Genomic DNA, 25,793 nt, shown 5'->3' with positions numbered 1-25,793 from the left:
AGAACCCGCACAGCCCCCGCCGGGTGAGCGCAGCCCCGGCCGGAGCCGCCTCTCGCCTCCCGCGGTCCCCGCGGCGCCCTGAGGGGCGGCCGCCCCCGCCCCGCGCAGCCGCCGCGCAGCCGCCGCCGCGGGTCCCTCGCGAGCCGCCGTAGCTCCGTGAGGGGAGCCCGGGCAGCCGAGGCCCAGCGGCGCCGCCGCCCCGCCCGAGGTGAGCGGCCCGGGCCGGGCAACGAGCGCGGACATGAAGAAGGACGTGCGGATCCTGCTGGTGGGAGAACGTGAGTGAGGCAGGGCCCGGGCGGGGCGGGGGCCGCCGGCCGGGCTGTCACATCAGTGCCGCGGGGCTCAGCCCGGCCCGGGCGCTGCGGGGCAGAGCAGCGCCGGCCCTGAGGGGCGGGCGGGGGTCGGGGCTCCGGGACCGCTCGGAGCTGCCCCTCGGCTCCCCGAGCCGGGCAGTTCGCGGAGCTGTGCGGCTTGGACGCCCCTGGAGATGACACCGGGGGGAAGAGGTTCCTGACCGGCGTTTGGCAAGAATTTGGCCTGTTCAAAGTTATTTTCTTTTTTTTTTTCCCGCTTTTCCCCTTTATTTTTCCCTTTTCTTCTCTCTTTTTTCCTTCCCCGCCCCCTTTTTTTCTCCTTTTCTTTTTTTTTTTTTTTTTTCCCCCTGATGAAAACCCAACTCGCATCTTTCCTGTTTACTGCCTTTGGAAATCAGTGGCCTGACATTCTCCAGCCGGTTATATATATATGTATATATATATGCGCTGTGGATTTGTGCCCAGGGACCCCTCATCCCCTTTTCCTGCCTTCCCCGCACTGTATGACCTTGGATAAACAGCACGAACGTGTGCATGCCGGAGGCACCGTGGGGCCGGATTTTCTCGTGTGCTCCCAAAATCACGTCCTTAAGTTCTCACTGAGGTGCCCAAATCACCGGCAAGGCTTGCGGAGACACCGCTGCTCACCGGTGCTCACGGCAGCCAGGAGGTTCTGCTCCGGCAGTTTGCAAAGTGAGCTTAAGTTCCTCACGGGGAAAGAATAGAGAGTAATTACCAAGTGTTATTAGTAAAATTGGCTAATTATGCTGAGAATGTGGTGCTGCTGACAAAGCTTTCCTAAGTACTGAATGCCCCATATAGATATATATATTTATAGTGCAGTTTTTACAGTTTTATAGTGCAGGGTGGCTCTGTCTGTGCTGCCTGGAAAGATTCTCTGTGGCTTCTCCAGAGAGGAATCTTCAGGGAGCTGCCACTGTGCAGAAGGAGCTCACTCACTGAGATTGCACTTGGTTAGTTTTACATGCCTCTTTTAGGAACGTATTTGTGCATTTGAATACACAGTTTAATTCCTCTTTAGAGTATGTGCCTAATTTACCTCATTTACCTGGGTGCTGAACTGGTTCTGTGCAGTGGTTTCAGCACAGGTGTAACAGGTGCTTTGTTTTGACAGCAACGTATCCAAGTGGGAATTTAAAATGTAAATTTAAATGTAGCAATGGCACACATCAGAGATTGTGAGCGTCTCTGTATTGTGTTTTTGGTGGACTTGCAGCAAACAGAAGGGAGAGATTTGTTTCACAAATCAGTAGAACTTGTCAGTTATAGTGTCAGGGCTGCTTTGTATCCTTGTCTCATGTATATTTGTTAGTCTGAAACCACAAGTTAGTCCAGACCATCTAAAACTTGTTAGGTGGTAACAGCAGACCATCAGGTTCAGGATCTGAAATGTGTGAAGAACTCTTATTGTAAGCCTGTTCCAAAACAGCCTTTTCATGCCTTGTCTTCTACAGTTTAGGTCTAAGGTTGTTTTAGTCCTTGTATCCAGGGTGAAAACATCAATTTTTAATAGCCAGTAATTTTCAGAATATGTTCAGCATGTTGTTTTATGCAGCATGATCTAATAAACTTATATATGAGGAAAAAGACGATTTAGTTACCCTGAGGTGCTGTATTTCCTTCATCCCAGTCAGCTGGTACTGTTTGGGCTGTTATTCCTGAGACTGTAAACAGACTGGGAAAGGCAGAGGGCTGACCTAGATTCAAAGAAAATAAACCAAATCTCTGCACTTCAACCTATGGATTTTCATAAAACTCTGGGACACTGGGAAGTGTATCAGGAGCTTATAAACACTGAGCATTTACTAACCAGCAACATATAATCTTCTATTTTCAGTCCTGTGAAGTGAGTTTCTCTATCTGCAAAGCCAATGTGTTTTAGGTTAGAACTGTCTTGGTCAGGTGCAAAATGCACAGCACTATTTTCACTAATTGTCTGATAACTTTACTTACCTTTTATCCTATGCAAACAGGAGAGCTTCCAAAGCTCTTCTGATTCTATCAGGATGAAATTTAAGATGCAGCTGATGCAGGAGGGCACCTGGCAGTGTAAGTTAGAATTTTAGCTCATTAGGAGTATCTTTGATGCAAACACCCCCACGTTGCTGGTAGGAAACCTGCAACTTGCTGATCTCCAGGTAGTACCACTAGGGAAAAGTTTATGGCAGTTCTCCCTAAGGAAAGCAGAAATCTTCCTCCCCAGAGTAACTTTTCTTTGCTTTTCATAGCTTTGTAACAACTACTCTTTAACTTACCACACTGAAGAGAGGGTTTTATTTCTGGAGGTCAGAAGGCCCTTTGTTACTGTACCAAAAATAGATTTGGATAAGTTGGGTGGAGTCTGATTAGATCATCAGTTCAGTAATGCCATTTCCTGCACAAAATCAACCAGTTGTACAATTCCATCTCTTCTTTCATATTCAGAATTATATACAATTACACAGAGCAGTGTAAATGCAGTGAGAGCAGCCAAACAACTTGTGTGTCTTGGTGACACTTCTGTTGGTTTTGGTGGGAACAGTGACACAGGCTCTGGCTGATACTGAGCAGTGCCTGGCTTGGTAACACACAGGTGCTGGCACAGAGGCTGGTACAGCCAGGATCAAACAGGTTTTTCCCTGAACTGAGAGCTGTTGGAAATATCCAATCCCAGCTAACATTTGAATCTGAGCATATTATTTTTTAATGTCTCAAAACCAAATAAAGCAGTAATAGTGTTTCAAGGCTTCCAGAGGAATAGGGAGTTCACAGCTGGAGGGTTTTTCAGAGAGGAGAACCCTGAGAAAAGTTACCAACTCTTCATTTTCAGTGGTCACATTAAAGCTTCTCAAACCCGAGCAGCTCAACTGTGGTATCAGAAGTCTGAACCTTGCAGGTAACAAAGTCATTTCTTTGATGGAATAGAGCTGGATATTGAAGCAGAGATGGTCATCTGGGAATAAGCAAGCTGTGACTTTAGAAGTGTTGGTGGTTTGGGGGTTTCTTTTCACTTTTTTGGGGGGCCAGCTCATTTGTGTCAAGGAGATTATGCTCTTGCACTTCCAAATAGTCAAACTCTTGGAGACTTTGTCCATTGACAGCAGAGCTGTGTCTTTTTGTCCAGTTCTCATCCTTGGTAGTTTAGGACTGGAGCACAGTCATCATATCAAGAATGCTATAAAAATAGTTAATTTCTAAATTATTTTCTGTGTGCCACCTTTGTTTCTGTTTCTGAAGTTGCATTGAAGCGTTTCTAGTTTGTTTTGTTTATTTGTTTGCTGTCACCCATGTTTAGTGTGATGAAACAACAGAGAAAAAGCCTTTAATGTGGTCAGTTGGAAAATGTTTTTAAAATCTTCCCATTTCAAGATGGGATACAACTACTGAGTGTAACAAAACCAATTATCTAATCTGTGTGTTTAATGCTTTTGCAGCCAGAGTGGGGAAGACATCACTAATTATGTCTCTTGTCAGTGAAGAATTTCCAGAAGAGGTAGAGCATTCTTATTTGTTTTCTAAGTTTTGTTTCTATCCTGTTGTATATTTTTTTTCAAAGAGTAGGTTAATAGGCTCTGCTTTAAAGTAAGGCTTAGAAAAAATTAAAGTTTTCAACTGCAATGATGACTTCAGAAAGAGTGATGTAGGTTTTAATATAAAAGATGTAGTTTAAATATAGAATATTAGAAATTTAAATTTTATCTAAGTTCTCGTTTTTCATATGGTTAATTCAGCTAATTGTTTCATATGTGATGAATGTTAGGTTTTTTCAGCAGCTGAAACATTTCAACATGAGAGACTCATAAATGAAGTGCTGAAGGAAGGGAAGGTGCTGAAAGAGGCAAAACTCTCAGGTTTTTGGGGTGTTGTATTTAAAGAGCGAGAAGATTGAAAAGTTATTGAGAATGAGGAATTAAAATGTCACATTGTTTAACTCATCTTTAGCCATTTATCTGTAACTAAGGAAGACATTGCCTTCACTTCTGCCTTTGAAGAATGTTTTACTGACTCTCTTGAAGTAAAAAATGCCAACAACTCTTCCAGCTTTCTTCCAAAACAAAAGTATAGCTAATCCTACATATTATTCCTTTAAAAAAGCAGCACATAGTTCTCTGTATGCCACAAAAAGAACAGCAGCTGCTGCAAATAGTCAAGCTTTTTACATATAAACATGAATGTTTATTTCTTCTGATCACAGGTCTTAAAATAGACATCATGTGCTGCTCTTTGAATCTGCTCTGTGCTGTTTAATGCAAATCAGGAGGTTACCACGGTGCAGGAGTGAAGATTAGATTGTTAACATAGCTGAATTTTGTTAACATAACTGAGTTTTGTTAGCATAAGTGAATTTTGTTAACATAATTGAATTTAGTTCCCAGCCTTGCAGGTAAAAAAGAGGTCCAGCTCCTGTTCTTAAACTGCTCAGGGGCCTGTTCCTTTGGCAGGTCATTTGTGGGTGTATTTAATGAATTATTGTCCTCTGTCCACTTCTCAGCTTCTTCCTGCAGTAGAACCTGGACTATTTGTCTAAATTCACATGGAGAGATAAAACATCATTAATACATAGCACAAAATCTGCCTGAAATTACAGAAGCAACTTTTTTAGAAATACTACATCCCATGAAAACTACTGGAAGAGACCTGCACAATTCCTGCAGAGCAGTCATTGGGTGTGTGACAGGCACTCCAGGCTTGGAAATAGTGTCCAATATACAGTATATTATATATATATACAGGGTGCTATCAGTAATCATTCTTGAGGGCAATGTGAGCAGAGCATGAAGCTTTACAAAGAGCCATTCTTGTGGTAATTGGCTTTTCTTTGTTTACTAAAAAATAAGTATCATGAAAGTTCAGTGTCAACAGGTGAAAGGCAATAAGTAGCTGTGCAAGAGATTTTCATTAAAATTAGCTTCAAGTTGATTGTTCCTGAATGTGGATTAGTGTTCTCTGGAAAAAAATGACAATCAGAGCTGGTTTACAGCATTTTGCAGAACATGCTTTTTATTAGTATCATGTTTTGCTTTGCAGAAGTTTTCTGAACCTAATATTTAGCACTGTGAGAAGCAAGGAAGTTGTCAGGTTATGACTGTGTTAAAATTGAGCCTTATATTTTGTCTGTCATGTTTGTTTAGGTGTTGTGTAGAGTGAATTTGAGTTTTATAGAAGCAGTCACTGTATGTATCCCTTAACAGCACTACCTTTCTGCAGGAAGTTCCTTAGTTGACTAATAAATAATGAGAAGGTAACAGTGACTTTCAGTACATTAAAAGAACTCAAAACAAACAAAAATCAGAAGTACTTGAATAACTCAATATGTTGGTTTATTTAAAGCTGACTAATTGGCAGATATATTGTAGTATATGACTTTTTTTCACCATCTGGATTATCTTTCAAGGCTCTTTCTTGCTGTTTCTTTACAACCCAAGGTTCCCCCCCGAGCTGAGGAAATCACCATTCCAGCTGATGTCACCCCTGAACGAGTGCCAACCCACATAGTGGATTACTCAGGTAGGGACTGCACAGCACCAGCACTGACTTGGTGGGAATTGTTTGTCTGACTCAACAGCCCCTGGAACACTCAGGCAGGGATGGGAACAGAGCTACAGGGAGGAGAAGCCCAGAGTAAAGTAGAGACTAAGTTTGATCACCCCATTGCTTCCTATGTTGCATTTTTTCATATATTTTAATCTTTAGTGAATAGATCAATAGGTTCACTGTCAAGGTTCATGTGTTATCATAAATCCAGGCAGCTGCTGCACAGCTGGAAAAACCCTTGTGCCATTTACTGTGGAAGTCAGGCCGTGTGAACAGGGACCTTCCTGTCCTCTCCCTCCCACCACTGCTGAGGAAACGTCTTTGGTGTGCTGACCTACTTGGAAAAAGAAATAATGCACATCTTTCTTGTTGGACTTGAGCTTAAATTTATGTGGAGTGAGTTGTTCTTCCTATTGGATGAAGTTTTTCATAGATTCAGTTCACAGAAACTTGGTATCACTGAAAAAAATCATCATCACTAATAAAATTGAATGTGCCATGTTCTGATGTAAAAGTTTACATTATAGAAGGAAGGGACTGTTGATAAATGTAGGAGAATGCAAACTGTGACTCATTCCAGAGAGAACCTCTCTACAAATGTAATTCAAAATAGCAGCTAAAAACTTGTGTGCAGCAGACTGTTTCTGTCTTGCAAGTTAATGGACCAATTTCATTATTGTTTTGGCAGAAGCACTCATTAGAGCATTTTATAAAAAGAAGCAAGGCTTTGACCAGGCTGCCTTAGGAGCTTATGAAATGCCCTGGTTCAGCTTCAGAAGTTGTTTTATTTTTGTTTGCAAAAATGGTTGGTATTAATGAGTGGCTTGTTCTCTTGAATGCAGAAGCAGAACAAAGTGATGAGCAACTTTACCACGAAATATCACAGGTAAGTGTTTTGTTTTGTGCCCTGTGCTGTAGCAAAGCTTCCTTTATTTAAGAAAAGTAGGTACTGGCACAGCATTGGTGAATTGAGCTTGAGCTTTGTCCTTCCAAGGGAAATGACAGAACCTAAATGTCTTTTAATCAGCAGGCCAGTTTTGTAAAGAAATAATTTTACCCTGGAAAGATCCATTTTGCTTCTTCCTGTCACGCTGTACTGTTGCATTTATGAATAGCACAGGAGTCTTGATAATTTTATCATTCCTTCTGTTGCTTGTTTTCAGTTCTCTCTGAGCACCTTTGCACATGTTCTCACAGGCTGTCGTGGTGCTGGGTTCCAGTTCTGGCACTCACTTGGGTGCTTCAGTGGAGGCTGCACGTTGTGGCTCTTCCTTTAGGTTTCCTGGTAGGATGGGTCTCTGCAGGCACAAGCTGGGAATGTCACACTGCAGGACAGGCTTTTTGGCACTTATAAATTATTTGGTTTAAGTTGTTGTTCGGGCTACAAAGAACTTAAACACGTCAGGGACAGTGTGTTTGACTAATGGTGGGCTGTTCTTACTCTGATGTTATGTGTGGATCTTTACTGTGTCTGTTGCTCCAGAGACTCTGAGCAGTGGAATTCCATGCCTTTCCTTTTTTTTTTTTTCATTTTAGGCAAATGTGATTTGTATAGTATATGCTGTTAACAACAAGAATTCTATTGATAAGGTACAGTAGCACATTTTATCCCATTATTGCTTTAGATGTAACTTGTGCACTGTTAATTGATGCCAAGCTGAAATCTGTATTAGACATTCAAAATACCTGGGATGGAGTTTGAGATCAAGTTGTAAAGAGAATGTACAGATGTGTTATTGCTTCTGGTCCCTTTCAACATCTGACTTTTCAGTCATTTCACTCACCTGAGAAAGTTGCTCATTAATTAACTCCAATTTTTATTTGTTTCCTCCTTTGTTTCTAAATATGTGCCTTCTTGGGAAAGAAGCAGTAGCAACTGTAGTGGAACTTGTGCACAGTTCAGTCCCATTCCATTTGAAAATGTATTTTTCATGTTTGTTTTTGATCCCCCTGTAGGTAACAAGTCGCTGGATCCCCCTCATCAACGAAAGGACAGACAAAGATAGCAGGTGCTTAAGTAAAGATGAGAAGTGTCAATTAGGCTGCACATCGATGGGTGGCATGCACAGTGTTAATTGTTTAAGAAAATCAAATTCTAAACTTAAAGTTTATATAAGAAGGCCAAGCAGCAAGAGATTTGAAGTATGTGGGTCTGTTACATGCGGCAGCAAAGTTATTTGTTTTGATTTTCATGGGCAGCTTTTACCAGCTGTGTTTATATTTGGTATGGTAGAACTAGTTTTGGCTACACAGCTTTTCTGCTGATGCTGGTTCGTGTAATAACAATGTGATGGGTTGTGGGGTTTCTATCAACAAGAAGTACAATTCAAAGTGTATATCAAGCCACTTCCCTTAAAACTGCTGTCATTCAGTTTTGCCTCTTGCCTCCAGTGCTATTTAATGACATCATGAAAACAATATAATGGCTTCTGGTGGGAGATAGAATGCTAAATCAAGATAGATCTTTTTATACATCTGTCTTTAAAGCTCTTCATATTTTTTTGGTTTTAGGTTGCCTCTTATATTAGTTGGAAACAAGTCTGATCTAGTGGAGTATAGCAGTATGGAAACTATCCTTCCCATAATGAATCAATATACAGAGATAGAAACGTGTGTAGAGGTATGCAAGACTTTCTCAAGTTAGAACAAGTAACAAAAAATGCATTCTTGCCAAGCATGTAGGGCAACTTTGTAACAGAAAAAGGGATTTATTTTTTTTCCAAATAAAATATTTCAAATAGAAGTAATTATAACAGTGAGTTTATATGTTATTTTTTCTTTAGGGAAGATTACACTATTGTATAATCAAATGCTACTGTCAGATTCTAATATTTAGAGCCTGTTCACATCCTTGCCTTTAGCAAGGGTTTTTAATTTAATATTAAGCCAGACAGATGTCTGCAAATTAAAAATTGATTGTGTGACAGCAAATTGTAATGAAACTTCATTTATTAATTCCTGAACAGGTACAGGGGCTGGATGTTTGTTTTCTAAACCAGCCCTGTACCCACAAGAGGGGGCTCAGTCTTTAAAAAATGGATGCTTACTGAAATTTCAGAAGAACTCACCCAGTAGTCAAGAAACTGAACTAATCAATGTGAGGATTTCTCTTCCAGTGTTCAGCCAAAAACTTGAAGAATATATCTGAGCTATTTTATTATGCACAGAAAGCTGTTCTGCATCCTACAGGTCCTCTGTACTGCCCAGAGGAGAAAGAGGTATTTATACAGAGATTCTCAGAGCAGTTAATTGGGGGGGAGTTAATCACTTTCCTGGTTTTTCTTTTCAGTGGATTTTGCATTTCTTGGTGTGCTGTTACCACCACCCCACCCCCAAATGTCAGGCATTCTGTCCCAGAACCCTGGTGATTGTTCTCTGTTAATCTGACCTGTCTTTCCTCTTGGTTCAAAGCAGTGGGGACAGTTTTTTGTTGCCCCTGTGAACTGCTGAGTGAAAGGAGAAGCTTTGCTAATGGCTTTAAGCCAGATGTAATGTGAACCAAATCATGCCTTCAATTCAGTTCTCCTTTAGATATACATTTCACAGAAACTCCCTTTATTGCAGGGAAAATACTCCAGACCTGGCCTGACTTAAGGGAAAATTTTTCTCTGAGAATCTTGTGAAACTTTGGTAAAAAGGGATAAGAAACAAGTGATGTGGCTGATTTTGAGGTATCAAGGTGGTTGGCTGAGAGTATTATTTTGAAAGAAACAGTTTCTGGGGCAAATACAAATAGAATCTCTAAATGTATCCCCCCTGTAGTGTTGGGCAGTAGGAAAGTTACTTCAACCCTAAATACTTTGTTAAGCAGAGAACCAGAGAATAACCCTCTTTTGATTTCTTCCATCAGAATCACCTTTATGAGTTAGTAATGTTGTGATTAAATTGTTGTGCTGAAATCTTTTGGGTTTCCCAAACCCAATCTCTGTGTGACCTCTGTGAAGAGAAGAGTCCATCATCACAGTAGTTGTTGGGAGAGAATTGCCAGTGTCTGTTTTCCTTCAGTGGAAGGTATCCTAGCAGTTCCTTTGTCCTAGAGATAGTCCATATGCTCAATGCTTTGCCTGGTAGATGAATGAGGCCTGTGAAAATTATCAGTATTTGATATTTGAAGCCTTCTGAAGCCATTGCTGAGGTGGTGGATAGAGATAGTCTGCTTGTTTAGAAAGAGTTCACTGTAGTTTTAGGCTTATTTAGTTTTGCAAAGCACTGGGATTTCAAGGCCTTTTTTTTTCCCCCATCCACCAAAAAATGTTTTTGGGGAAAAAATTCATTTAGTTGTTTCTTAAAGTTTGCTGTAGCAGTAAGACTGAATTTAGAGAACTGATTTTTAATTTTTTTTTAATGACTAAGTAGTACCACCTTCATCTTGTGAAGAGCTTGAGACTCTTCTAATAATTGAATAGGAAGATATTTAATGTGGAGTAATTGCTTTAAATTTATGGATATAAATTTGCTGTGTCAGATTTTTATATCCTCTTAATTTTTGTGTACATGTGTATGAATGTCTCCATTCTAAAACTGTAAATGGAGACAAAGTTTCCATGTGATTGGGCTGCCTGGTATCATTCAGTGTGATCTTTTTACATTCAAGCCTAGAAAGATACTGAACTTTCTTTTATTCCTTAGATGAAACCTGCCTGTATCAAAGCCCTCACTCGCATTTTTAGAATTTCTGATCAGGATAACGATGGCACTCTCAATGATGCAGAGCTCAACTTCTTCCAGGTACCTCTTCTGCTTATTTTTTCATGATACTTTATAGTTTAACTATGTAATTCCAGAAAAAAAGTGGGGGTTTTTTTAAAAGAAATAATAGTAAGGTGACCTGTAAGGGAATCAGGCCTAAGTATTAAATCTCAAGTGCAGCATAGAAAAGCAGATTTGTAAAAACAGAAATGGTATTATTTTTATTTCTAACCATTGTTCAAGTTTTAGCTCAAGAGCAAAATAAAAGAATCTATTAAAAGTACAAGCCCCAGTACTTGTACTTAAAAATAAAATACAATTTGTACACCTTTATTTCCCCTAAGAAATGGGATTGTCCTTAACTGGCTTATCAGAAGGTTTAAGGCTGTATTTCAGACAGGACATGCTGTTTGTCAGCTCAGTAACCAGTGGTTCTAACATGCCCTTTTTGGTTTTTTGTTAGAGAATTTGTTTTAATACACCACTGGCTCCTCAAGCTTTGGAAGATGTAAAGAATGTAGTCAGGAAAAACCTAAGTGATGGAGTTGCAGATAATGGGCTGACATTAAAAGGTAAGTCTTAGTTAATTCTTAAAAAAATGTGTCTTTATACATTTGATAATCATTCTTATGCAAAAAAGCTGGTCCTTTGGAATATGATTCTTTTAATCTGCAAAAGCTGAGCTTCCTAAGCAGTGGAATCTCAGTGTTCTTTAAGCCCTGGGATGTACCAAACAAAAATGCTCTCCATTCTTTGGCTCAGCCTTCCCCTCTCCACGCTCTTGCTGAAGCTCTCTGGTTTGAACTGGTGAAAACACTGGGTTTATTTCCATGCAGCTGAGTTCTTCTAAAATGCTGCTGCTGAAAAAAGCAAACAACAACAGAAAGCCAATTGGGTTGTTTGGGGGAAGCAGTTCCTTGGAGAACACTTTCACAAATCTCATTCCTGAGCCCTCAGTGTGTGTCTGTAACGCTGGAATGTCACCCAGGAGCTTTAAGATCTCACTCTGCCTTTCAAGCTCCTTTTGTTTTCAAGCCTGATACCGTTTCTATTAAAAACACCTTTAGCAGATAAAGCACTTTGGGGCCTTAAGATTTCCTCATTTGATTTGTAGGTTTTCTTTTTCTACACACCCTTTTCATCCAGCGAGGAAGGCACGAAACAACGTGGACTGTCCTGCGTCGCTTCGGATACGATGATGACTTAGAGCTGACCCCAGAATACTTGTTTCCTCCGTAGGTATCACTTATTTCAGCTCTCTTTTACTTACTTGCATTTAATCTAAGCTGCTCCTGCCTTGGCAGGAGGAAAGGGTTGTTGTAGTGTGTTTATTTAACACATTGTTACGTTGAGTATCTCCCTTAGTTCATGACCCACCAGCCAAAATCTCCACGTGACTGAACATTACAATGAGTGATGTGTCTCTGGTGCCACATCATGAACTGCTCTGTCTCTTTGTAAGAAAGGTGGCAGAAGAAGTTCTTAGTACAAAACTGGAACATAAATCTGAGCAGCTGCTTATTGGACTTGACAGGATTTTCACAGCGCTTGAGATCCTTTGAAAATGCCCAAATTAAAAAGTTGAGATGGACCAATTCTGTGGCTTCTGCTCAAAAATGTAACTGCATCATTTTCTGCTAAAGAAAACCAAACCCCAAAATACAACAAACAAGCAAACCAAGCCAAAATGTGATTACTATAGATCTGTGTATCATGTAATAATAAAGGCACTCACTCATCATTGTGCTTTGGTCTCTTTTAAGACTAAGTATTAAAGTTAAATGCAAAGGTCAGAGGCCAAGTGTTATTAAAAAAGTATGAATTTTGAGTTTTAATATTCTATATTTCATAAACACAATTAACACTTCTTGTATTTGTTTCTGTTTTCAAAAACAGCCTAAAAATTCCCCCGGACTGCACAACAGAACTAAACCATCATGCATACTTGTTCCTTCAAAGTATTTTTGATAAACATGACTTGGTAAGCTTTTAATTTTACTCTGTGTGTGCCCTTGTGCTTAAGAGCCTTACTTTACCAGCAGTTTTGCTATCAAAAAATTTGTCATGATGTACTTTTATTCAGAAACTGGCTTTAGCTTGAGCTGTGCAGAACCAGCCTGCTGCTTATGATTGTCTACAGGGAGTGTTAGCTGGCAGTTATAGCTGTACAACCAAATGGTTTTTAACTAGCTGATGCCTAGTTTTGTTTAAAAACAAGAAAGAACAATGATTAAAAAGAAAGCAGCTCGGTTCCTTACAACCAGTTTCTTGACTCTTGGAAGTGTAGGGCAAGAAAATCCCAGTTTAATGAATTAAGTGAATTATGTCTGATGTGGTGGGTTTGTTTCAGGACAGAGATTGTGCTTTGTCTCCTGATGAACTGAAAGATTTGTTCAAAGTCTTCCCTTACATGCCATGGGGCCCTGATGTGAACAACACAGTTTGTACAAATGAGAGGGGATGGATCACATACCAAGGGTTTCTCTCTCAGTGGACGTGAGTGTGACACACGACATTTTGTACTTGAGAAACTTAGAGATGATTATTTTGGTTTGTAGATTCCTCTTCAAAAAACTAGTAGAAAGAGTGTAAGTTTAATAGTTTTGACAAGCAGTCAAGTTTTTATAGCCATCCAGTGGTCTGATCTTCAGATAATTGTTACAACCTGTTGAGGATTTGGCCAATATTTAGTGTTAACAATGAAGAAGTGTCTCTCCAAGATGTGGAAATCTCCCTGACACTTGTTGAAGTGTTATTTCTGTTGTTTACTCCTTAGAGGTGGTTTGAATAATGGTGTTCAGTAATGAGGGTTTTTCTCCAAAACAGGGAAAATGAGGAAAACATTGTTTGGGGAGGAAAAAAAATACAGTGTGGGTTGATAGGCCTCATCAGTACTGTCCTTGTGGTGCTTGGTGACCAGTACTGCTGGTAAAGTTGTCACCATTTACCTTCAGAGGCTTTTGTTCTTCAGTTCTGCATGGTGCCAGGAATGTGTTATGTCAGTCTGGAGATAGGAGGGAAATTTAGTTTCAGGAAGGAATTGGTCCCACAGATGCTGGCAGTTGAAGGCTCTTTCTGTCCCCTCTGCCAGACTAACCACGTACCTGGATGTGCAGCGTTGCCTGGAGTACCTGGGTTATTTAGGGTACTCCATACTTGCAGAACAAGAATCTCAAGCATCAGCAATTACAGGTAACAAAAATTTGATACAACTTAGACATTTAAATTTAGAAATATGCTAAAGAGTAAATCATGTAATGGTTCATCTGGTTTCACTTATTCTCCTTCTCTTTCTGCTCAAGTGAAACCCTTGATTTGATTTTTTGAAGGATTGTTTTGTGTGCATTTTATTGTTTCACATTTTCACATACACATGCACGCACATCTTGTGAAAAACGTTTGTGTTTTTTCAAAAGTGACAAGAGACAAAAAGATAGACCTGCAGAAAAAACAGACTCAGCGAAACGTCTTCCGCTGCAACGTTGTTGGGATGAAGGGCTGTGGGAAGGGTGGAGTTCTCCAGGCTCTGCTTGGGAGAAATCTAATGGTAAGAACCCTGTTCTGGAGCTGAGACTAGACAGCAATTGGTCTTAAAGCTTTATTGGTTATTACTGAGTTTGGAGAGTTCTTTGAGGGAATATAGAATTACTAGGGAGGGGGTTATTTGGGGTTTTTTTTGGTTTTGTTCTTTTTTGGCAGAGGCTGTTTGATGCAATAATGACTTGTACATCATGGATTACAGCTATGCAAAATAAACCAAAGATACTGTAATTTTCACTCATTAATAAATGGAGTAAAACAGCTGTTCAAGTCTAACTTAGAGGGAAAAGTTGCTGTGGTCTAACACAAAATTCTGCCTTTTCAGAGACAGAGGCAAATCCGTGCAGAACACAAATCTTACTATGCCATTAATACAGTCTATGTATATGGACAGGAAAAATACTTGCTGGTAAGTAATACTTGCCTTGTTCTTGTGCTGTGATTAGGATGGCTAATGTTAATTTTCAGTGGGAGAAATAAGTTCTTTAAAGCTTGTTCCACTCGAGTTTTCCTTTATGATAATATGATCTCTCTCTTTGTTTTCCAAGATCTAGTCCTCTATGGTTTTCCTCTGTAGGATAAATGCCCTTTTCTATGGGTGTCTAAGACTTTGTGTTAAAGTAAATCTCACTTTTCATGCTGAGGCTGGGATTGCCTGCAGATGTGATGTTGACAGCTCGCATGTGCTGCCTGCATGGCAAATTCCTGCTACTCTTTTTCACTGGCTCTTCCTATTGTCAGTCCATTAGTTCTAAGGATACATAAAAATGAGCCATAAAAACTAAGAGGAAGAAAAGTTACAAAATTCCTTTAGCTGCATAATGACAAGCTTTTCTCCCCCTGCAACCATCTTTTCTTCCAGCTACATGATGTCAGTGACTCAGACTTTTTAACTGATGCTGAGACCGTCTGCGACGCTGTCTGCCTGGTGTATGATGTCAGTAACCCCAAATCCTTTGAGTACTGTGCCAGGATTTTTAAGGTTTGTAGAGTTTACATTTCTGTATCTTCTCACTGACTAAATATTCAGTGTCAGTTATTGGTCCTGTACACCGGTTTTAGTGCTTAAAAGACATTTTATTTACAAGTGCTGGTTTGTGCATTAATGGTGCAGTTCAGTTATTCATACAAAGCTAAATCTACTTGTCTGTGTAAACTGTTCTGCTTCTAGAAATGCTTCATTTCAGTAAAAGTAATATATCTTCATGCTGCTGCAGCCAGTTCAGTGCAGCCTGTTCCAGGCTGAGTGTGTCACACAGTGTCTCTCACTGGTTTTCCTTTCCATTTGCAGCAGCACTTCATGGACAGCAGAATACCATGTTTAGTGGTAGCTGCCAAGTCTGACTTGCATGAAGTTAGACAGGAATATAGTATTTCTCCTGCTGAATTCTGCAAAAAACACAAAATGCCTCCACCTCAAGCCTTCACGTGTAACACTGCTGACGTGCCCAGTAAGGATATCTTTGTGAAGCTGACGACGATGGCAATGTATCCGTAAGTCCTGGGGCTGTGCTGCTGTCCCTGTGCATGGGCCACGCTCACAACCACTGCATGTCATCGTGAGCCACAGCAGGGAACTGCCTCACTCAGGTTTAGCAACAGAGTGACTTGAGTAGAATCTTCAAATGACCTCAAATTGCGAAAGCTGGCACGTTTCCAACACACGATTCACTCCCAGCTATTGTTGCCAAGGTGTTTTTTGAGGAATACACTGGTTCATCCAGCTCACGTTGCAAATTCCAGTGTAGGATTCTTTTTGGTCCTTAATGTGCATACAAAACTCAGGATATCATTTTTCTGTCTGGGTATATTTGAGATATTAATGAATGAGTTGTACTGTAATCCTTGTTAATAGACCAACTTGACAGTTGATTACAGCTAATGTCACCTTAGTGCCCAACAGTTCCCCCACTGCCCTGCTCCAAGTATTTTTTATTTTCAGGGTGTTTATTGCTATGTGCTTCAGTTCATTAATCTAATAAATATTATAGTTTTAATAGAATTTCTGTATAAACACCTTTGGACTTCAGATGCAAGATACTTGAGTGCAGATTCTCCTTCACATCTCACTGTTGCTAAGCTCACTTTGCATCTCTTTTTTTTGGTGGGTGGAGCTTTTAATATGGTGATGAACTACATAACTATTACAGCAGATGGAGTCTAGTATGACAGCTGACATTTGCTTTAAATTAAATAGAAGTAATGTCTCTTTCACCTAAAATAATATGGTATTCTTAATTATTTGAAACTGGATTTATTGAGTTAGACTTGTAAAGCTTTAGTTTGGGCTTTTTTTGTCTTGTATTTGTTTTGTAGCACCGGAATACTGGGAAACCACTAAAGTGTAGCACTGCCCAAATGTCTGTCATATCAATATTCCTGCTTCTCCCTTAGTTTTCAAGCATGTTGTGTTTGTTAGGGTGGGAAAAATAGAGGCAACTGTCACCTTGTAAAGTGTGCAAAGTGGTAGAAAGTGTGGCTTCCTTTCCTTTGAAAAAGGGGTGTTACCTATTGCTGTGCAGACATACTCAGAAGCCTTTAAATGCTCTCCTTACAAACCTGGGATAAATTCACCAACATTCTCCCCATGTTTGTGCTCTGGCTGAGATCTGAGCACGGTGGTGACACCAAATCCTCCGAGGCGTGGAGCCTCTGCCCGCGAGCTCTGCACAGCTGTAGTTGTACCCTTTTGTTCCCCGGGGTATTTATTTTTTTCCCCCCTCCTCCTCTCCTTCCTCATTCAAATGTACCTTTTATTCCTGACTCTCTCTTGGTTGTGGCACAGCCCTAATGTGCAGCTGATTCGATGAGCAAGATTTCACCTGCTGTCCTTCTGTGTGTCTCCGCAGCCATGCCCGGTTACGCTGTATGTGCGCCTGCAACAGGTGTACATTTTGCATCTGTCAGAACTTCCTCAACTCAGACTTGCTGCAATCTGTAAAGAACAAACTCTTCACTGCAGTTCTTAACAGGTCCTTAACTTTATTTACTAGGTACCAGGTGTGCTTTGAAAAAAAATAAAGGGTTTGTTGGTTGGTTTTTTTTTTCCGAAAAAGCAGTTGGGAACCTTATATCCTGCAGGTTTTTCACTCCATATCCACTGAAGAGGCAGATACTTTAATAATGGTCATAGAATTGTCAGACTTTAACTTGAAGGTACTTTTGAGCTTAGTCCAGTGATTTTTTTGATTTTTTTTTTCAACATTACCAATCTGGTAGTTGATTCAGGTTCTTAGTGATTGCAAAAATACTGTGGAGGAATTAGGACTGTGTCTTTAGGGAACTGCTAATGGACATTAAGTAGTGTCTACAAATCTGTGTAATGTTTCTCACTTGAGAATTCTCACTTGAGAATAAACAAACATTACAGGTTTGTTCAGTATTGAGGTAGTGCCTTTTAGATACCAATTACACAGATATTTTCATAAAGGCACAGCTTGACTTACAGCAGCATCGTGTAACTTTAATTACATGTTTATAATTGCTAGTTTGATATTTGGGAATTCATAGAATTTCTGTGTGTGTGTGTGTTATGCTTGATTTACACAAAGAGTGAATATTTTGTGTTAAATAATCCAGATCTTTTAACATCCAAATCCTGTCTGAATGGAATGCAACATGTGAGAAGTGGTAAATGCTGAAACATTTGCATTTCCAGACAGTTTGGAAAAACAATGGGTAAAGAGAGATAACTGGTTTTCAGCATTGAAAACAGTGCTATAGCTTGTCCTGTGTGTACTGCAGGCAGTTTTGGACACATGATTTACTAACACTCAGCACTTGCCATCACACCCCAGCAAATGGGAGTTCAAACCCAACAATTGTTGCAGTGCAGTGGTTCCATTATCCATGACCTTCTTGGAGGCTTAGATGGTAAATGTGTGTATTGAAGGCCGTGGTTAGAATATCCTGACATGCTGCTGGTCCTTGTGTGTTACTACTTTTTATGGGTTTCAGATGTAGCTGCTCCAAATAAGAGTGTCTGTCTCCTTTAAATTCAAGTTACACACACGTGGGAGGGCTGCTGATACACCCACCTATAGGACTGAGTATGTGAAATACAGCTTTAATCCAAGATAAAAGTGTTAACCACAGAGTGAGAATTCAAAGAAGGGTGAAAAACTTCCTAGCTTGGGAGAAGACTGAATGAGTGAGGCTGTTGGTGCTGCACCTCTTCTCCAGCAGTCATCCCATGGGCAGAAATCCCCTGGAACAGCATCTCCTTGCATATTGAAACTTCATTGGGCAGTCACTGCTAGGAAATGCCAACTCTTCATTACTGAGGCTGAGATCACCTCTGTAACACATCTCCATTTTTTGGAATGGTTATGGGCTGCTCCATTGGCTGTCATGGCTTGTTTCTCTCTTTATGGGCCCGTGGGGTTTTTGAGTCCTGCATTAGACACTGAACTTTGTTCCTCAGGGACTGGAGGTACTGAAACTTTTTAATGGGAAGCTTTGGGATGCTGTCATTCCACACCTTATCACTAGGGAGTGTGGAATAAATGCAGGAATCTACTGCCTAAAAAGTCTGTAATTCAAAGTAAAGAGAATTCCTCACAGCCACTTCCCTTTGTCTCTAGTCATTCAGTCAGGCACTTGGGGCTTGGGGCAGGTTTCCAGCACGCTCACTTCATCTCACCAGCTCTTACCAACACCTTGCTGCAGGTTATTCACCATTCAGCACATGAACTGCTGCACAGCTGCATTTATAGTAGAGCTGAAATAACTGTAAAGAAGAGGGAATAGCTCCCAGTTGTAGACTTAGGAGGGTAGAGGTGGATTTCTTGTTTAAAAATGATAGACTTTTTTAATCTAATGATGTGTGATTAGATTAGAGAAAGCATTTGGATCAAGAAGGACTTTCTGATGCAGTTACTTTCTGTAACTTCTCTTATTTTGCTTTCACAAGTGCTTACACTAGGTCAGGTAGTTGGACAAATGTTAGATAACTGATGGGTGAAGGAGGTTTCTCAAGAGTACTTTATTCTTCTGGTCCCTTCCTATTTTGAAGCTTGAAGCAGTGGAAGCTTTTCAGGTAAACTGAATTTTTTCACATTGGACTCCTTCCTGAGTTATTTGTTGCTAAGTAACCCTTAAACACTATTAAGGCAAAATATGATATCATATTTGAATAGCCCCACCTTAGTAGTTAAAGAAAGAACATTGTCTCTGTGCATCTGAGCAAGCTGTTCCTGCCCACCCTCAGTTCCTCCTCTCTGGACAAACAGAGGCTCTCCCAGGGTTTGGAGGCTCAGGAAGGGCAGCCCAGCTTGGAGATGTTCATTGTGCAGGACTGGCATTGTTGGGTTGAACTGCCCAGGATCACTCTTGGCTGGTTCTTGGGGGCTCAGGAAGGCCCTGCATTCAGAGCACTCCACGTGCATGTCTGAGCCTTGGGACTATCCTGTAGTACTTTCATATCTTTCATTTGTTCCTTCCTTTAGGTGTTCATTTGTATTTGTCTGGCTGGCACTTAATCTCTTTTTACTACATTGTTTTACCTCTTTTTAAAAGCAAGGTTTCTGCTTTTATCATTCTAACCCTTTCTTTAATGATGAGCTTGGATTTTTGTCTTCCTTTTTTTCCCTTGGTTTCCAATCATTCATGTTGCCTTTTGCTTGTACAGTAGTGGCATTTTTCTGTCAGCTAAGTTCATTTCAAAATAAAATAATCCTCATGCATGAGAGTTGCTTTGTTCAGTGAGGAGACTTCTCAGAGCATGCTTTTCTTCTAAAGTTTTTAAAACACTGTGGAATTGAAGTGAAATTCTACTTGCATATAAAACCTGGTTGTTTCAGGAATTATTAGTGAGGTTTTGCTTTCTATGAAACCCTTCATTCTGTGAAATCAAAGTTGAGACAATCCTTTCATTTTCCATTAATAATGGGAAAGTTCTCAGAGCATAAACTGGGGTTTATTTTTCACTGTGTGCAGTGTAGGCAGATTATTTTTCAAAACTGTGTATATTGCCATTAAATCTAATAGCAGAAATCTCTCCCTACACTGAGGTGCCCCTCAAATTAGGACAGTATAATGATGTTTTCTTACCTGTTTTCCTCCTGCTCCAAACTGTTCAATGCCCCAGCCTGTGCAGGAACTTGCAGAGCTGCATCCTCTAATTTCTTTCTGAATAGACTTCATTGAATTGGATTTGACATCCTTTTTGGGGTTTTGTAGATAATAAGATGCATTTGGAGCCTTTCATATTTTAGATGATTAATGCATGGGGGGGAATTCTGGCTGCTGGAGCTGCTTTGCATCCTAGGAAAATGTGTGCCTGGAGGGCAGCTGCAGCAGGCTGTGCATGTTACCTGGTGCCTTTTGGAATTCAGTTGCTCATATTTTATTGTGACCCTTTGTCTGTCAGAGCTGCTGCTGCTGCATGAACTGGCTTTTAGTTTTGGTGTGAGCAGCCTGCTGGCCTCACCTCTGTGCTTCTGAAATGCTTTGGAAGTTACTACAGGAATGGTTCTGAACTTCTGTAGTTGAGGATAAACCTTCCCAGACCTGGGATTCTTCTGTTGCTGACTCAGGGAAAAGTGTCAGTGCTGACCCCTAACTCAGCAGTTCCTGTGTGTGCCTATGGCAGCCATGCTCAGTTAATTAACCTCTTAATCAGTGCATGTGGCAAACTAACTGGGAGTTGGTGAAGTCTCTTGAGTGAAAGACTGTTCAGATTTCAAAGATCTTATTCAACAAGTGACAAGATACTTGACTCACTGTTAAGGGTAGGTTGAATAAAAATGTCTTTTTTTTTCCTCCCCAAAAAATGTGCATTAAAATCTGAATTTTACACCAGAGGCAAAAATTCTAGACTTTCTTATATTTGTGGAACTCATTGTTTGATTAAGTACACAGAGCAATCTGTCTGGGAAGCCCATTATTATTACTAATAAGCAATAGTTTCAAATACAGCTTCACTTACAGAGTTCTGACTACTGCTCTGTGTGTCTACAATTGCACATCTATATATATGATTTACCCTTAGAGACAATAATTTTTCTAATTCAGAGTTACTCACTAACCAGGCAGTAACAGTTTCTACCAGCAGTGAAAAATAATTTCCTGACTGAAATAAAGTTTGAACATGATTTTTTGAAGAGGTAGCATTTTTCAGTGTGTATTGAAAAAAGTTTTTCTGCATTGTAACCACCTTCATGTCAAAGAACCTGTGCTGGAAACAAATATTGATCCTTTTTTTTTGTTATCTCAGGTTTGTTGTGTTCCTTTAATGGCAGCTAAACAATATTAGGGATCAAAACTGTAAAAATGGATTTTATGACAGCAGAAGGAACACTGAAAGAAGAAAAACTGGAGTTTTTTCAAAGCTGTGAAGCAGTTAGACATCCAGAGTGTTCTGAATTTCAGTGAGCAGTTCTGAACTTGGATTTTTGGACTGAGATGTTCAGAGGTCCCCAGTCATTCCTTACTGAAGTCAGTAGATTTCTTGGAGGTTGTAAGAAAGTCCCTGTCTCCATTTAGTCCCTTATTTAAATGGAAGAGTCTGTTGTTGTCAGGCTTAGAAAAGGGATCAAAGCCAATTTGCTCTCTCTTTAGACATTACAAGAGCATTTTATCATGACTGAGAATATATTAATTGCTTTTGGAAGGATAAAGCATGCTCAGCAAGTTTCTTGCATGCCATTAAATATGGACATGTGCAGAAGTCAGAACAAGGCAAATTATAGATAGGAATCTGAAAATCTACCTGTGAGAGATAGTGCTTTGTGAAGCAATGCAAAAGCATTCATTTGCAATTTAAACATTGATTTGCACATTTAAATTGAAGGGTTTTTAAATTATGCAAATGGCTGGGCATTTGAATTAACCAAATTAAACTGGAGACTTGTTGGTTATACAAATACTCATCCAGCAGAGCTTGCCACATAATCTCTTAAAATCATGTTACATACAAGTGATTTATTTTACATACACAGATAAGCTTTATAACTTACAGATCTGAAGATGAGGATTGTACAGCCTTTTACTAAAAAAGAAACTCAGACCACCACATATAGTGATAAAATACATGCACAGCATTTTATCCCAGTATGGGATCTTGTCAGATTTGGGGCTGATATGTTGGAGTCATTCCAGTGTTTTTAGCACAGGTGCTCCTGCATATGGTGCAGGAATGTTGCAGTGTCCTGTGGACACCACAAAGTTGAGGCTGTGGAGGTGGAGTGGGGAGAGAGATTCAGTTTTTGAAGCAGTTTCCTTTGTCCTTAAAGCAATGGCATGTAGCTGCCAGCTCATCAAAAGAACAAACTCCATTGTTTCTGTTCTTCCCCCAAGCCCTAAGTTTTAAACAACTGCACGAAAACCAGGGGCTGGGTGGCTAAAAATCCTAAATTCTCTGGGCTTTGTGATTTGAGGATATTTGAGGCAGTTGCTGTTGTGGAGCCCTGCAGTGAAGTGCCCTGTGCATGTGTGTGACAAGGTTGAGAGCCTGCCTGGCTGAGCTGGGGGCCGTGCTGGTAGCAGACCAGGAGAGCAGTGTTATGCAGCAGGTGCACGCCGTCAGCTCTCTAGAAGATTCCATCTTCATGGAGTCATCCCTTGGGCCACGCTTGCTTGAAGACAGGTAACAACACCCAGACAGGGGTGACCTTGCCATTGCCTTCTCCCTTTCTTCCCCCCAGCAAACCACTTGACATCTAGTTTGTCCAAACTAGCTGTAGAAAAACTAATGCTTGCAGGAATTCTTGGATTTGGTCTGTTCCATAACCCAGCAAGACGTTCTTAAATCAGATTAGGATTTTTTAGAGAGCAGCTGTTGTGCTGTGTGTGCACCAAAGAGCCTGTTCTTCAGCATGTGTATGACAGAACCCTGATTAACGAAATGGCTGATACTGCTCCTGCCAGTGTCTACTGAATAATATCCCAAACTGGTTTTGTGTAGTTTGGTAGCAAGTAACAATTCCTGTTCTATTAAACAGCTTGTGAGCTCTGCAGTTCTCACTCCATGAACTCCTGTGTGTGCTCAGGATCTCTGTGCTCCTTGCCCTAAACCCTCCTGCAGCTTCACTGAGTAACTCATGGTGATTAACACAGGCTAAAACACGTAGGCTAGTGAAGTTCTGTTCTATCTTAAAAGCAAACAAAAAAATCAACTTTACTGTGGTTTAGGAACTTCCTGGGCTTTGAATGATGGCATTTATGATAACTTGTTTTAAACAGTAGCCCCTGCTCTCTGGTAAGCTGTCATACTTGAGACTGCTGTGAGGGTGGCCAGTGTTTAACTGAGCATGTTCACAGACCTCTTCAGCATTTGGGAGAGTTGGGTCATTGCCTGTCTCTACTGTCATGCAAGATGTGGCTTTTTCTGTCATACAGTCACTCCATACTGTCCTTTTCTGATCATGCCATGGTCACTGCTTGTTTCACTCACACTCTCTCAGCTTTCAGCTTGGTGTTGGATGACTGTTTCTGTTGCTGGTCTTGTGACTACTGGAAAGAAAGGGATTTACAAATGGTCCTTTAATTCTAGCTTTTGGAAAAATATTACTTGCTACTTGTCAGTAAACTTTTTTGGGAGAAGAATAATAAGTAGACATTCAACAGGACTGGGAAGTTTTTCACGGAAAAGCAGCAATATTCAAAGTTTAAAAAAGAAGGGTTTTCCTGGACAGAGTTGTTCTCACTGTGGGTTACTAATTATTTGTAGCTATTTTGGGTTTCCTTTCCTGAATGCTTGCTGGTCCTCCCAAAGGAGACACATGCCCTCCCCACGTCCATGACTGGTGATCTGCCCCTGCAGTTCTCCTCAGCCGTGTGGGTGCTGTGACTGTGAAATGTGCTCAGGGCAGATCAGAGCCGGAGCTTTCCCACAGGTCAAACACCTGTGCTCGTGAGGCTGAGCTGTGAGCTGGCTGCCTGTGACAAGTGTAGTGATGAATTTCCAAAAGCAGAGTAGTCTAGCACGAGTTGTCTGGTGGTGCTGTCAGGAATTAACCTGGGTTTGTGTGTGTGTGTTGAATTTTAGGCACGTGACACAAGCGGACCTCAAGAGCTCCACGTTCTGGCTCCGAGCAAGTTTTGGTGCTACTGTCTTTGCAGTTCTGGGGTTTGCCATGTACAAAGCACTACTAAAGCAGCGATGATCTGAGAAGAAGCACATCTGGCCCTACCAAATAAATAAATTAAAAAAAACCACTTTTATGTACATTCTGAATGCTTTAAATTCTGCTAGAAATATTTATATATGCAGAGTTACTTTATTAATATTTGTAATTCCTGCATAAGATTATTTTAAATTATAGCTCTAACTACAGTATTGCATAATGTGTGGAAAAAAAAAAGGAATTGCATCTTAACAGCCAGGTCAAATGGCTTAACTTGTGAGGCCAAAAGGGAATTTGTTGTAAATAACCTGTATATATTAAAGCAAGTAAGACATTGCTTCCCAAAAACCGATTCAAACTACTGTTCTTAGATGTCCACCATGGTGACATTCTAGTGTATAGGTGAAATTAATTTTCAGTAGAGTAGAGTCAACTCAAGGATCAGACTTCCTCAAGGATTGCTTATTTATTTCACATCCATCTGAGGTGACTTCATCTTTTTGGACTATAAGCTATACCAGGCAGAATTTGTGATTTTCATTCATATTTTTAACTGATGAACAAATTTTCCCCTCTAATTATGTATTTCAAGAAAAACTCACCTTTGCTGTCCTGGCCTATGATTTTGTATTTTACATGACCAGCGACATGTTTAGAGTCTGGTTTTTCTTTTAAAAGGAAAAACATAAACTTCAAAAACTGCCAGATCAACTTCATCTGCTGTGTGTGATCTGTTTTTCATTTCCCACTCTGTTGTGTTTTATAGCCCCTATGAATCAGACGAGCAAATTTGTATGTTCTAAATGTTTCTAATTCGGAAAGTGTTGCAGTTTAATTTCTCGCATCTGTCAGTCATAGCCCTTGAAAGCTGTGTATAAAGAACACACTAGTACACAGTGCCTATTCTACTGTAGGGTATTAGTTGCATGGATCACAGTGCATTCTGTACCGGGCTAGAATTACATAGAGACACAGCTTTTTTAACGATCAAGTAAAACAAACATTAATTCCTCATGACAAACCTATTTTTCCATTGCTGGCCTTTTCAAGTATTTCAATAAAATAACTGTGTACTGTGTTTGTGTGTATCTTCTTTTTCTTTCCCTTCCTCTGCCCTTAAAAAGAGGAGTTTAACAAAACTTTGTCCTTTATGCGAGAGGCTCTCGGTGCCCTCAGTGCCTGGAGGTGACACGTCTCGGCTCTGTGGTTTCTCTGATCCTTCTCATGACTGTGCTGCCTCCACTAGAGGTTTATTTCTAATTTATACCAGACCAAGTCGACCGTGAACTTTGTTATTTGCAATTCCACAAGCGCCGGCAGTGCCGCGTTCCCGGGGAGCTGGGAGGATTCCCGGGACTCTCCGGAGGGACCTTCCCGAGGGATCGATCCCAGGGACTCCAGGAGGAGCCGGGAGCGGCCGCCAGGGGGCGCTGCGGCCGAGAGAACGGGCCCGGCGGGAGCGGGAAACGCTCCCGTCCTCCCGGACACCGGCGGGATCGGGATCGGGATCTGCCCCGCGGAGCACCCCCATCAGCCCGGCACCGGCGCTCGGAGCCCGGCGGGGAGCGGGTTCTGCCGGTCGGCGGCTGCCCGGGCCGCCCCACGAGGCCCTGAGGGAGGCGCGGGAACCGCCCCCGCCCTGAGG

The 25,793-nt window shown here is 40.8% G+C and overlaps 1 protein-coding gene across 6 annotated transcripts; it reads left to right on the top strand.

The window, feature by feature from the left end:
* Positions 1–121: 121 nt before the first annotated feature.
* On the top strand, positions 122–25,226 carry RHOT1 (ras homolog family member T1). Of its 6 annotated transcripts, XM_051797291.1 has the most exons (21): positions 122–278; positions 3,752–3,810; positions 5,744–5,825; positions 6,695–6,738; positions 7,389–7,442; positions 7,809–7,861; positions 8,364–8,472; positions 8,969–9,070; positions 10,482–10,580; positions 11,005–11,113; positions 11,656–11,776; positions 12,438–12,522; positions 12,892–13,037; positions 13,633–13,733; positions 13,958–14,088; positions 14,407–14,490; positions 14,944–15,063; positions 15,373–15,575; positions 16,931–17,053; positions 22,525–22,668; positions 24,070–25,226. In XM_051797291.1, exons 1-21 carry the CDS (start codon positions 242–244, stop codon positions 24,185–24,187), a joined length of 2,124 nt encoding a protein of 707 aa, XP_051653251.1. In that variant the 5' UTR covers positions 122–241; the 3' UTR covers positions 24,188–25,226. The 6 variants fall into 6 exon arrangements, with proteins under 6 accessions (XP_051653251.1, XP_051653246.1, XP_051653245.1 ...); XM_051797286.1 differs by lacking the exon at positions 22,525–22,668 and having other exon boundaries at positions 15,376–15,575; XM_051797285.1 differs by lacking the exon at positions 22,525–22,668.
* Positions 25,227–25,793: the final 567 nt, after the last annotated feature.

The sequence above is a fragment of the Manacus candei genome, unplaced genomic scaffold (genome assembly GCF_025592945.1).
Source record: "Manacus candei isolate 608988 ecotype Guabito, Panama unplaced genomic scaffold, ASM2559294v1 h1tg000047l, whole genome shotgun sequence".
NCBI classification, from domain to species: Eukaryota; Metazoa; Chordata; class Aves; order Passeriformes; family Pipridae; genus Manacus; species Manacus candei.
This window is presented reverse-complemented; position numbering and strand designations above follow the sequence as displayed.

What these genes read in the sequence shown, in the direction of transcription:
- RHOT1 (XM_051797291.1), top strand. Translation starts at nt 242, where the DNA reads ATGAAGAAGGACGTGCGGATCCTGCTGGTGGGAGAAC. An exon ending in GATCCTGCTGGTGGGAGAAC is followed by an intron (nt 279 to 3,751) that starts GTGAGTGAGGCA and finishes ATGCTTTTGCAG; the next exon opens with CCAGAGTGGGGAAGACATCA. An exon ending in CAGAGCTCAACTTCTTCCAG is followed by an intron (nt 10,581 to 11,004) that starts GTACCTCTTCTG and finishes GTTTTTTGTTAG; the next exon opens with AGAATTTGTTTTAATACACC.